General features: G+C 31.4%; 1 protein-coding gene and 1 long non-coding RNA gene across 7 annotated transcripts in view; one reads left to right on the forward strand and one right to left on the reverse strand.

Annotated features, from left to right (window-relative positions):
• LOC145736568 (uncharacterized) overlaps positions 1 to 13,462 on the reverse strand; it is a 75,738-nt gene that overhangs the window by 49,513 nt on the left and 12,763 nt on the right. The gene's annotated exons all lie outside the window — the stretch shown is intronic.
• Positions 1 to 13,462, forward strand: part of chas (chascon) — a 68,600-nt gene that overhangs the window by 36,577 nt on the left and 18,561 nt on the right. For 3 of the 6 annotated variants that reach the window (XM_081990952.1, XM_081990939.1, XM_081990971.1), the window contains exons 2-4: positions 3,485 to 3,769; positions 3,829 to 3,998; positions 4,061 to 4,258. In XM_081990952.1, coding sequence (XP_081847078.1) covers positions 3,613 to 3,769; positions 3,829 to 3,998; positions 4,061 to 4,258 — 525 coding nt within the window. In that variant the 5' untranslated portion in view covers positions 3,485 to 3,612. The remainder of the gene's footprint in view (positions 1 to 3,484; positions 3,770 to 3,828; positions 3,999 to 4,060; positions 4,259 to 13,462) is intronic. The other 3 variants (XM_081990960.1, XM_081990947.1, XM_081990942.1) reach the window with 3 other exon arrangements.

Consider the following 13,462-nt stretch of genomic DNA (forward strand, 5'->3'; position numbering starts at 1 on the left):
ATCCAACTTTAGTAGAGAAAAGAACGTTGTAATATGTTGTTGGACGTGCTTCGTTGACTACACCTCCAAAGACGAACCTTAAATCAGACATAATTAAAAAATCCCTCTTTTCCTTCGGCTATAACAGTCCATAAACCTTTACTACTTCGCCTTATATAGCATTTGAAGTGTTTTATTCAAGATTGCTATCCACGTAAAATTGCGACATTCGGGGTTTATTTTTTGGTTGGTTTGCCGGCTATACAGTTTATGTCGAACATAAAAATGGTTTCGGATTGTTGATAAGTGTATATTACATATTTTATGGAAATGCTTGTAAAAGTTGTTACAATGTTGTATAGCCGGTAAAATTAACTAACAGTACTTCACGTAGTTTTTACTCGCGCTTTTATTCATTTATGCGCACAATTAGTGCATTAATGTTATGTTACAAATTATTACGGTAACCTTTGCTAATTAATTTGGTAACGGTCATTAAACGGTAATGATTTATATTACATTGATTCTAATACAAAAGTCAATATGAAAACAAGTGTTATTATACTAATGATTTTTTGAAATTGAATATTTTAATTCCTACTACTATTTGCAATATTTTCCATATTTAACGTTATATACCTAACCACAACACTTATCAAAATAATTACGATTTTTCGGAATTTCGAAAAAAATTGAAAAAGTTATCAATGATCTTCCAAATAACCCACATGGAATTAACATAAATAATATAATTTGGAAACAGGATGGAATCCCAGCTATTAGCTGGCCAGCAAATAGTCCTAAATTTCTTCTGAGATCTTAAAGACAAACTGGCTATGATCACAGTGCAGAAAAAAAGATAATATTGCGAGAAGTAAAATCTATGAATAACCAGAATAATTATTTTATGCAAGACGCTAAAGAGAGATGTGGTATCCAGAACGGAGAACATATGATGTAATATAAACAATATCATATAAATGAATAAATTTATAAATATTGTTGAGATTAGGTAAAGTGTTGAGATTAGGTATATAACATTAAATATAGAAAACCTTGCAAGTCAGAATTTCAACTAATACAATGTGGTATTCGTTTGAAATAACATAACTCTGTGCCAAGTAACTTTTTCGATTCACTAGGGATATTAAAAAGTAAATCCTGCAAAACCTTCTGGTCGTGGACTATAACTTTTGTATTTGACTTTGATAAAGTCCAAATTACCGTTATCAACCGTCAAAATTACTTTTGATATGTCATTTTCAAAGCGCTCTTTGCAAAAACATAATTTTCGTAATTTTTACGAAATTCCACCGTTCATACCATAACATATCATCATCATCTATTCAAATATGCAAAAATTCAATATGGCGTCCACAAAAAGAATGAAAGTTAATGAAGGTAACTAAAAAACGAATCGTCGAATATCAAATATAATACTTCCACGAAAAGATATCTGACTATATCTTACTAGTTCACAGCAAATTTGCGCAGGAAAATATTTAAAAATAACTGTCAAAAAGTTTATCGAAATTCAGTGTCTTAAGAATAGGTCCATTAAATTTCCTTGTAACTGGTGTTACATAAAGAGCTATTTCTATGTAAACCCACCCTGCCCTTTCAGCAACACAAACGCAAACATTCCACTATTGTTCCTCGTCATTGCTAATGCAAAATGAGGTTGCAATGGCACAAATACGACCAAGAATAGATGCTTTATCTTAATCCATTGTGGCAGCTTTTCTTTAATGACAGGCAGGTGTATAAATCCTTTGCATTTTTCATTTGGCAATAGTGAAGTTTCAAACTTTAAAGGTTTTAGGATCTTTTTATTGATTTATGTGCGTGGTGTGGTGTTCGATTTCTAAACCATTATTAGTCTCGTACTTTCTCAATAGGTTAAATTATTGCAAAATATACATATGTAGATAGAGTAATTTACTTAGCCAACTACACTCGTACTTTAGTTGAACTAGATCAGATTTTGATACTTACTAATTTGATAAACATTGTTACTTTACACAATTGGCATTATTTAAAGCGTTGATTAAAAACCAGTTACATGTTACTTGTAACTCAAAAAAAAACATTTTATTTGATTATTTTTCTGTTTATGTAATAAGTCTTTATAAGGGGTTTCAGTTGAGTATATAGGACAATTTGTATACAAACCAAGACTAGATAAACGACCGTATCACCCCGTTTGTTTAGTGTATTTCAAAACCTTGTTACAGCCGAAATTCGGGTACATTAAATGTCGGCGGCATTGCTTTAAAGTCGATGTTACATAATGATCAGAGCGTTTATTACATTGTCATATAAATTGTCTAACAAGTGAATTTATGATTAAAATCGTGTTGAAAGTTTCTCTGATTGTTTTCAGGTTCCTACTTTGTGCAACCTTCAGTGACATGAATTTTTTATTTGTATTATTTATTATTTGAACTATTAAATGACGTTTTGGTATTAAAAAGAAAGGTGCACAATGTGTCAGGTGGCTATCAATAAATTTTATATAATATGATAATCACTATTCCAACATTTTACAACACAACAAGTAAAGTACAAACTAAGTAAATTATAGTTTCACATCCAACATCTATGCCTACCTCCCAATCCACCACCAGTTGTTCCAAATGAAATATCCATGGTGAGTTGTGCGTGTATTGTGTTAATATATTAAAATTTTGCCACTTCAAATATTGTTTATGTTGTAAATTTTGTGACAGATATTTAATGGTGCGATAATTTAACTGAAAAATGAACAACTTAGATTCAGAATTACCGAGTGATATCATATGGGTATATGTCAAAAATAACAAATAATCTGATCGGCTGGCGGCTAGATGGATTCAAAGAAATCGACAAAATTTGGTTCTTTCTAAATATATTTAGTGCCCCGTAAACGTACTCAAGAAACAAAAAAAAACCGGTTTTGAATTGGTCTTCTATAACTGCAATTCTTTCCCCAGTTAACCGACTTCGTAGCTCTGCTAGTTTTCGGAATCCCTTCACTTATCATCGAAAATAACTCTTTATATTTTTTAGTCTTTTGGAGATTTACTGTAAGACCCCAGTTTTAATATTCTCCAAAAAATTTCCTTGGCATAATTTCTAGATCCTCTTTCTCCTGTGCTATAGTTATCAGGTGATCAGCAAAGTTAAATGTGTAGAAGGTGGCATATCTGTCATTAATAATTTAGTTAATTTCTACAGAAAAAACATTCAGTTTAATAATAAGGCCTTAATTTGTTTACTACTAAGTATATTACAGATACGTGATTAACATAGGATAGTCTTAAACACACGTAGTATACAATCCACACAACATAAAGCGAGTTCTGATAGCATCATTTTACACACCTGACCTTAAAAGTATTACTTTCGAGGGTCACAATAGGAAGTCGCCTGAATATTAATATGAAAAATCAGAAACTACACCAAATATAGATCCATTATCCCTATCAAGCTAAAGTTGTTCCGGTCATATTGAATAACAATTTAGTGTTAGAACGGCTTTCGAACAAAGCGGTGATGGTATTATGGGGCTCTGTCCAAACTTTTTACCTAACAATTGTATGCTAAGAGCGTGATTTTTCAAACAAAGACTCTAAGAACTGAAAGTGATGTTGAATGGTGGTAATAGTGCTGGTGAAAGACCCCAGAGGTCAAGATTTGCCAAGTTTTCCGCGAAAAAAAGTTACGTACAGTTCTAAAATTTTTATTAAACCGTCGATTTGTTCTTACTCGCAGGTTGAACCAGGAGAGACTTTTGCTACCACAAAAGAGGGTAAGATTTTCACCGTTTAAATTACATGTTTACTAACCTTAAATATTTTATGATAATAGAAGAATGGATTAGCAAAAAGAAAACCGAAGTACTAAACACAAAGCAGATCGAAACAAGGGTCAAAAGACAAGTGGTTCTTGAAGATGGGAAAGTCGTTGAGGATTCTGGACCTATGGTCACTACCAACACTACCGAAGACTCAGAAACTCAAGAGCATCACCAAACAGAGGTAATTAATGCTTTATATCTAGTGGTTTGTGATCTACATTTAGCATGATTTTCAAATGACAGCTGCGGAAACTTGGTGATGATGAGGTTGACGGACCGAAAGCTTTGGAAGATGGTGCCGAGAAATCGAACTGGGTTGCTGTACCCAATTCGGACGGAGTGGTCAGGGAGGTCAAGGAGCGCAGAGTTGTGTCCAGGGAGGAGACTGAGGAGGTCAAGGAAACTGAGGATGTGCAGCATTTGGGGGACATCACGGACGAGGTAAGATTTTCGGGGGTAATTGCTTTTCTTGTAAGATCGATTTCCGTCGTCATAGGACATCCTGTATAGTAACTGAATCAAGAGGTGTATCGGGTGAGGAAAGGAAAGCTTCTTCAAATTTTTTCAAAAAAGTGTCGACATTCCGAAGTTTTAATCACTTCTTTCTCGATGCTAGAAGTGGAAAAGACATAAGTAAATTTAAGGCTCTTTTACAATACAAACATTAAATCACTATAAAAAAATACTACAACATTACACAGGCAGACAATCACACCTTTTTAACAAAAAAATAAAAACTTTTCATCTTTTTTCAAAATTTGAAAAAGTTCTCTTTGTCCGTCACCCGTTACACCTCTCAACTCAGTTAACAACAGTAGGGACGTTACTACTTACCACTTTCAAAAAGGATAGTATAATAAACTTCACTTATTATTAAGGTTGTCTTATAATTTTATAAAATGCTGAACGTCTCTTATGTATCTCTACTCTATCTCTATAAGTCTAAAAAAGGATTTCCGTTAGGTACTTGTGAACGTTACATTGCATACGTGTATAACCAATTTCTTGTGAAAAGACAAATCTAATAATTACTTCTTTAGTCAAATGCTAAAAAAATAAAACAATCAAACCCAAAATGCAAATATTATTATCTCTGTATTTTAGCATGACAACAGGCTACATTGAAACATGCTATATTTAAAAAAAATGACATTTTTTAATAACAACCCATTTACCATACAATACAAACATTTCCATAAATCGTCCGACCGTTTCAAATTCAGATGTCAAATAGCAGAGCGTTGCACTATACTGCTCGCATTATGCGGTACCAAATTCGATTTGAATAATACACAGCCAGAAAAGGTGATAAATTTCGTCATCTGGTTATGTTCTTCAGAAGATACCTGACCTATCATGAAAACCTCGTTTACGCCGTGAGCTTTTCTTTTATAAAACTGTACAGACTTCATAATTACAGGTATATATAATCTGCTTGTTTTGATGGTCATTAGTTCACCATTAAATCACAGTTTGACTGTGATGGTAGTGTATTATTTGGCTAAAAGGCTGCAAGGGTAAAGTAGGAAATTATGAAATATTAAAGTAAAAACGAAACTTTCTTCTTCATTGATAATAACCAAAAATTTGCTATGTGCCAAAAAATAGTATTTTAAAATTTAATCATTCCTGTGTAGGTCTCCATAAGGCATTGACATTTTTCGGACTAACTAAAATATTTAAAAAAATAAAAATTGTTTTTACAATAAGAAAGTCAAATAAGAATACGATTATCGTATAATCGTAATCGATAATTTAAGAATTTAATCAACATTCTTCAGACACAATAAATATAAACTCAACTAAAAATTAACCAACCAATTTATATTCTCATTATTGATGTGTTGTGTGTGACAGTGTTTTTTACCAAAAAGTTTAACGTTAACAGTCTAAATTGCTGTTTAAGTATTAGATCTCGGAAATCCCTTCTGGAGCAAAATAAAAAATAGCCAAAATTGCACTTTTTAGTAAAAAAGACCCCTAATACCCCCCCATTCTTTCAAATTTTCTGAAAAATTAAAAATTTTAAGTGCTTTTTTTGTACTTATTTCACTTAATTTAAGGTCCTTTGGTATAAATATACCCTTTGCTGTGCATTGGAACCCTTCTGGAGCAAAATAAAAAATTGCCAAAATTGCACTTTTTGCAAAAATGACATTTTCTCCGTTTTTGAATGATTGTAACTTTTTTATTTGAACTCTTATAGATTTCGCTAAAATGCTATTAGAAAGAGGATAAAAAATACTACAAAATGAGCTAAAACTGGCCTCTCTAGCTCTTTATGTTACCGAGATATTGAATTTCAAAAAGTAGTAAAAAAAGACCCCTAATACCCCCCCATTCTTTCAATTTTTCTGAAAAATTAAAAATTTTAAAGTGCTTTTTTTGTACTTATTTCATTTAATTTAAGGTCCTTTGGTATAAATATACCCTTTGCTGTGCATTGGAACCCTCCTGGAACAAAATAAAAAATTGCCAAAATTGCACTTTTTGCAAAAATGACATTTTCTCCGTTTTTGAATGATTGTAACTTTTTTATTTGAACTCTTATAGATTTCGCTAAAATGCTATTAGAAAGAGGATAAAAAATACTACAAAATGAGCTAAAACTGGCCTTTTTAGCGTTTCATGTTACCGAGATATTGAATTTCAAAAAGTTTCAATTTCACACAAAAATTTTAAAGTGATTTTTTTGTACAGGGTGCTGCATTTTCGATGGTTTTACGGGGTACAGAGAAAACGGTAATAGATAGAAAAAAAGTAGCATACGTGTTCCGATCTCTTATTTTAATTTTTTTTTCGTTTTTTTAATAATAAGCCCCTACTGCATATGATTTTTTAAAGCAAGTTGTGCTTATTTTAGAACATAGAAGACGTAGTTAAATCCTAATTTAAAATAAAGCATACATCTTATGTAAAATTACGGATTAATTTAAAGCTAAACGTCATAGGACACTCTGTAGAAGTGTTTTAAATCACCATTGTTAAATCTAAATCAAACATGGCGCATCCACCTTGCTATAAAGAAACTTCGATAATTTCTTTGTGGTTTGGTGAACAAAAATTAGCGTAGTTTTATTGAAAATCAAATAAAGTACCTAAACATCATACATCCTAATTACCGTGTACATGAAGCTGGCAAGTAAAGACATTAAAAACCTTATCATATTGGCGCCTCAAAGTTGCACACCGTGCATTGTTAATTAATTGGATTAACTTGAACACACCAATAAAAAATACAAAAACAAAAATTTCTTCTCAGTGACCAACATCAATTAACTCTTGTCTGCTTAATGCTATACCCAACAATAAAAAAGCAGTTTCAGTATCCACATATACATATAATTAATCGTACAGACTGCCCTTGCTCCTTATTATTAATCCACCCGTCCTGCTTTATACCGAAAAGTGGTTTAATTCCAATCAACTTTAAGTTCAAAAATAAAAGAAAACAGTATCGAAAAGTGCTCTTCATTACTACATATTCCCAGTGATTATACAAAACTGCCTGATCGCATTATGGTTTTAGTAAAAACATGTGAGCCAGTACATTTTAACCACTCCTTTGCTGTTGTAACTTCGATGAGAATAATTCTCTAATTAAACCCAATCGGCTTCTTCTCGACTTTTATCATCCATCTTCGATGGTATCCTCCTTAAACCTTCAACATATGATCGAGGGGAATGAAGGGGGGACCAGTCGAGCAACTGAACCGTTCACCGGCTTCGGCCTACCGTCGAAGAATCATGAATTCCTCGTGTAACCTTTGCAGTACTCACTTTGCAACCATTTCTCGCTATTATCTATCGATTTTCGAAAGTCCAATCACTTTGTCTCCGTAGAAATCGCGAATTAGTGATGTTCAATTGATCGATTGTCGATTCATTGATAAAACGGTGTAGTGAAGTTCTGGAAGATTGCATTGTGCCGTGTGACCTTGACAATAAGTTCTTGTGATTGTTATCTTAGTACAGGTAATTGTTTATGGTATTACTTTTGTATTGGGTGAATCAAAATTACTTTGAAAAATCAAAACTAAAAGTTTATGTGAATCTGATAATGATCCGATAATTTATTATTTAAGTATTATTTACAATATATTGCAAAACAAAATCAATTCATTATCTTTTATTTGTACAGAGTGTTTATTTTAAATTGATAGAGAACCTATAAAAGCTTAACTACACACAGAATGTGTTACACAAAAAATATAGTGTGACGCTTCCAAAATGCTTGTATTGTATATGAAACGTTTCTGTGATACAATAAATCATTCAAAAAGAAAGTTCTTTAGTTTATTAAAATTGGCAGAGGTCATTTTATATTTCGCTTTTGTGTAAGTTCATTTGCTCTATGCATTTCTTAAGTATAAGAGGCACTATAATCTGTTGCAGTCTAGTTTCTAGACCACCCTAAGTAAAAATTTGTTCGTATTTTATCAGTCAACAAAGACGCCAGAAGCTCATTTTTTAAAATTGATCCATCAGTGTATTATGGTTTGTAATAAAAAGATTAAATTTAGAATGATTTTATATGTATACTTTTTCAATACCTAACTTCAACCGATTCTGACTTAACAGTTTTTCTCAAACGTGGATTGGAAACAGCGTCAATTTTTTGAAAGACCAAATTGCGCAACTTTGTCCTAACTTGTATCTCTTGGGTGTTTAAAATTTTCGGTTTAATGAAACAGGTATTCGGTCGACGTTTCGCAATGCATTATTGTACATCTTCAGGCTGGCAAGTCAGAAATAATTAGGTTGTAGTTAACTTTATTTATTGCAAGGTGTAAACTCGACTTATTATATTACTTACGCCATATTGCCAACTAATGGTGACAAAGTAACGCTACTCATTTATAGCTATAAATTAAAAAAAAAATAGTGCTCAAACTTTGATGACAAAAATAACAGTAAACTCAGCTTAAAACCTTCATTCTGTAATGGTTTACACTGGGGAATTTTTTTACAATAAAATCTTTAACAGTTTTTTAACGAGGTAAATCTTATTAATAGTGGCTGATAGGTTTAGAGACATTTGGACTCGTTGGACATTTGACTCAGTTCGTGCTGTTCATTATAAAAAATTTGACAGAATGCTAACTTTAATCATATTTTAGTACGTTCACAATTAAAATTTGTTCTTACGCCGATGTAAATATAGGGAATGACACTCAAGATCACTTAACACTTAAAATTTACCAAACAAAGTAGATATTTACTATAAGTGGCTTTTGCAACAATTCTACAATACTTTGAACTGTGTTTACACGTAAGTATATTAGTTTATTTTCAACCAGGTATGTAATAACGTTATTTCTTATGTGTAAACCAGGTGGAAAGATGAAAGTTACCTGCTTTTACTTTCCACCCGGGTGGAAAGTCCAGCCTAAACAAATTGGTTAGAACATTTGTCCTGGAAAGTGGCTTTTTCCTGAATTGTTGTTACAATGCGGCTTGAAAAACTTATGAACGGCAGCAAACAAAAATAACTTACGCAAATAACCTTAAGTTTTGATTTTAAACCGTAAAAATTCATCTAATCCTCAAAAAACTCAATTTCCACAATACAAACAAACGCAAACTGTCACATTGGAATTTTTTTCCGCCATATTGGAATTTTTGACAAGCACCTTCTAGGCTTTCTAGTATAGTAGGCGGTGTTTAACCTCGTAATTGAGGGAACATTGAATGACATCTGAAGTTGACGTAAATACTGTCAAGTATTAGTTATCCTTTGTGAATTATGCGACGTTGCCAGGCGCTTTTTTTTCGGTATTAATATTTAATACTTCAACTGAATTTTAATGTTTTTATTCATAAAAATATGTTTGATAGCCTAAATATCCGATTAGTATAGGTGGCAAAGCTGGTTTTTATAAATTGTAACTAATTGTACTGCAATGTTAATTGTACAACTCATTGTGTAACAACTATTTAAGTATACCTATATTTGACAACATCGTAGTAAGGTAAATTATGGTTTCTTCACCAAATCATTGTTAATTTTTGGATTTTTTTTGGAAAATGCCCTTTTGCGTGACATGCGGGTAACTTTTAAAACAAAATCTTATATTTTACCCTATATTTACATATTTAAGTGCAAATTAAAAACAACAAGTTTTTTATGAATTGGCCGTGCAAAGCAATTCGAAAGTAATCGCTGGTGAAGTTGCTTACCAGCAAAAATTTTAAGGTGGTAGAGACTGTCTAATTGTCAGACAAAAAAACTTTGTAAATTTTTTCCCATGATTAGTTAAACCTATCTGTGTAGAGCGTAAAAATACACTTAAAATTATATGTGGAAAACACTGATGATAACTAACTAAAAAATATATTGCAGACTAATGTTGGAACATGCTGTATTTTTCAAATTTTTTATTATTTCAGCTGTTAACGGTTAACTTTACGTTCAATTAGCACATCTAAGATGAGTATACTCCTAAAGAGTAAATTTGTAAATCTAATTTGCAATTCCGGTTAACTATCCGATTTCACCTTGCAATGGTTAAGGTCTGTAGTGTTATTAACTCTAATTGTGTTCTTTAATTGTTAATTATCGTCAACTAATCTTAAAGGGCCGTAATAACTTCTATGATTAATTCATAAATTGTCACAATCAGTTTTAGTGGCGTATTTGTTTATGGCGCCTAATCAGCATATAACCGTGCAGTAGGTATACTGGTAGAGATAATGTAAGTAGGTGCTTCTGGTGAGAAAGTGGTTATGAAATTATACTCGTAGTATCGTTATTGAGCATGAACAATAACTGATATAATAGTTGATGTATTTTGATAATGTTAATTCAATAAAACTGTAATAAATTATTGTTATTTGAGTATCCAAAACACTATTCGCATAATCTAAAATGCAAATATGGTCAGATTATTATAATAGTTCCATTGCACGAAAGTAGTTACTAGCATTACTAGTAGAACATTCATAATGTTGAAAGTGTCAAACTGTCTTGAATAGCTCTTTATGATATAGTATTGAATTTTACATTTACTACCCCTTACAAGTAGAATAAAATCAAAAAAATGTAAGCAACTCAAGATTCACGTTTTGGATGCGCCTGTCTTGTTTGTCACAATATTACACCGAAAACTGAAAATACAAATTCGATACGAATGAAAGGAAAAACGAGAAATTTATTCCATCTACTCGGATTAGTCTATACTAAGTTCTCGAAACACAAATGAGGAAATACTGTTTATGGAGGAAAATTTAATTAGTTTTAGTTTAGTCTTGTGTTCCCTTCTATCCTGAATCTACCCATCAGTGTTTATTGTTTACATTTACTTTTTAGAAATGTATACTAAAATAATTTTTGAACTATTAAATTGAGCATTAATTTAAATTGAAAGTTAATATTGATCAACAAGTACTATTGACAGTGCATATTCTACTAATTTATCAGGATGAGGAATAAATCATCAAGATCCTGGAAAGGCGGATTTACATTTATAGTGAAAAGTGAAATCATTCTGTATCGGAAACAAGCTGATAAAATAAAGAAAAATTATTATAATATCCTCTTCGTATAGTAACTAAGTAGTAACATTCGTTTAAGTTTTGCCCCTCATATTTAGTAATTGACATAAACCAAACTACCCAATTCAATTTTTGTATAAACTTACTTGATTCTAGAATAAAATCATTTACATGAATTTTATAAAAAATATAAGAAACTTTTCTCTGCTATAGTAGCATCCTCGGTATAATTAAATAATTCGATCTGGTATTAAAATACGCCATTTTCTACTCGTAGTTGTTCACATTGTTGTATCAATGTTTTAAATTGTTTAATAATACCTACAGTAGCACAAATAAGTTTAAAAAATATTGGCCATACATACCGGGTGTGTTAAAAAACAATCAATTCAAAAACATTCTTGTCATAATATTATGGAGGGCAGATTTTATTAAGGGTGCGGTGTAACTTACTACTCTGTATTAAATGCACCTCAGATATACAAGATAGATAGCATTTTCAATAAGCTTTTCAATGAACCAAACTTTATGATTTATATTTGATTATTTGATTTGACAATATTGCCTTTTTATGATTTTTAAAACACACCCGCTATAATTATTTGCATAAATATTATTTTACTCAATGATTCTAAAGAGCTAAGTCAATCGTTGCAATATCTGATTTTTATATAATAACACTTAAGCAAAAATATTACTGTCTCTCTCTTCTTAAGACGTTTCTTTAATGTCACCTACATGAAATAAACAAGTTACATAATTTAGTTATCTTTATGCATGTAGCTTTTACAATAATAATTTTAAACAAACATGAGTTAGTTTTGCTGACATTTAAATCTGGGTAACGCTAAAATTATTTTTTATCATGAAAGTATTTTGTCACTTATTCAGTAACCTTGCTCCAGGGGTCCTTTTATGTAATAAATATCATTGTCATCATAATTGTCTCTGTTCAGTGACTTCTGACTGTTGCGACATCGTTTAAAGAAGAATAAAAATGCGTGTTTTACATTCTATACTACCAGCTACTGTCAGTTTGACGGTTAGAAATAATGTTAAAGTATTTTGACGTTTTTATCAGTTTCGTAAATAAACAGCGTGATTTGTTTTATACAGAGTAGTTCTGTGTCCAAAATGCCGTTCAGGTATAGTGAAAAGCAACAAAAAAATCAACTAGCGAAATGGAAGGAAACTGACGAAATTGATTGGTCATATACTATGACTACTCCAGACTTTAATCTAAAACGTTCCAAGAATTGATTTAAATTACCAGAAACCTCTAGCTCCATTTTGAAAGTGCCAGAGACGTCTAAATGCTACTGACAACCTTCTAAAGAATGCTAGAAGCTTCTACAAGTATCTTAAACCTTTCCAGTCTCGTTTGAAGTTGTCAGAGGCCTCTAGGACCGTTTTGAACGACCCAAGGACCTCAAAACGCTACTAAAAACTTTCTGAAAAGTTCCAGAGCCTTCTACAACTGTCTTACCCCCTTTTGCCCCATCGTATTGTAAGCCGAGATTAAGTTAAGTGTGGGTTAGACTGTGACAGTAGTCAGACTTAAGTTACTTATAACCTAAAACTATAATCATTTAAGTTCCAATTCCAAATTTTTGTATTCGAATAATCAAATAATATACGCATTCCAGGTTTCAGGTGGTTTTTAAATTGAATAATGTTATTAATTACACACCTCAGTAAATTTAAAATGGGAAATCTACTGTTTGTCAATCAAATCATCCTTTTTTATGTACTTGGCAATTACCAATCAAGTTTATTTACGTGATTATTGTTTACATTTATGTAGTTTTTACCCAGATATCACTAGAAGAAGTGAAATGGTTTTAGACTATTGTTGAGAAAGTACTGTCTTCTTTTAGCGTATAATGTGTATTATTATTAGAGTCCGGATTTCTGGAAATTTTGCTTTTTGTAAATAATAAGAACGATTTATGCAAAAACTTAGTTTTTTACAAAACAAGACTTTCAAGTTTTTAAAAATACTAAACTAATGACTGCTTTGACAAAATATTGCTATATTGAGATATTGAAAGCTTCTTTCTGAACGACAAAAACATGTTGCAAAATGTATAAGCATCAATTTACAAATTTAACCTGACCAAAAAATTTCCAAATACTAAGTAGTCTAAAAAA

The sequence above is a fragment of the Ips typographus genome, linkage group LG1 (assembly GCF_016097725.1).
Source record: "Ips typographus isolate SLU linkage group LG1, UJ_Ityp_2.0, whole genome shotgun sequence".
Taxonomy (NCBI): domain Eukaryota; kingdom Metazoa; phylum Arthropoda; class Insecta; order Coleoptera; family Curculionidae; genus Ips; species Ips typographus.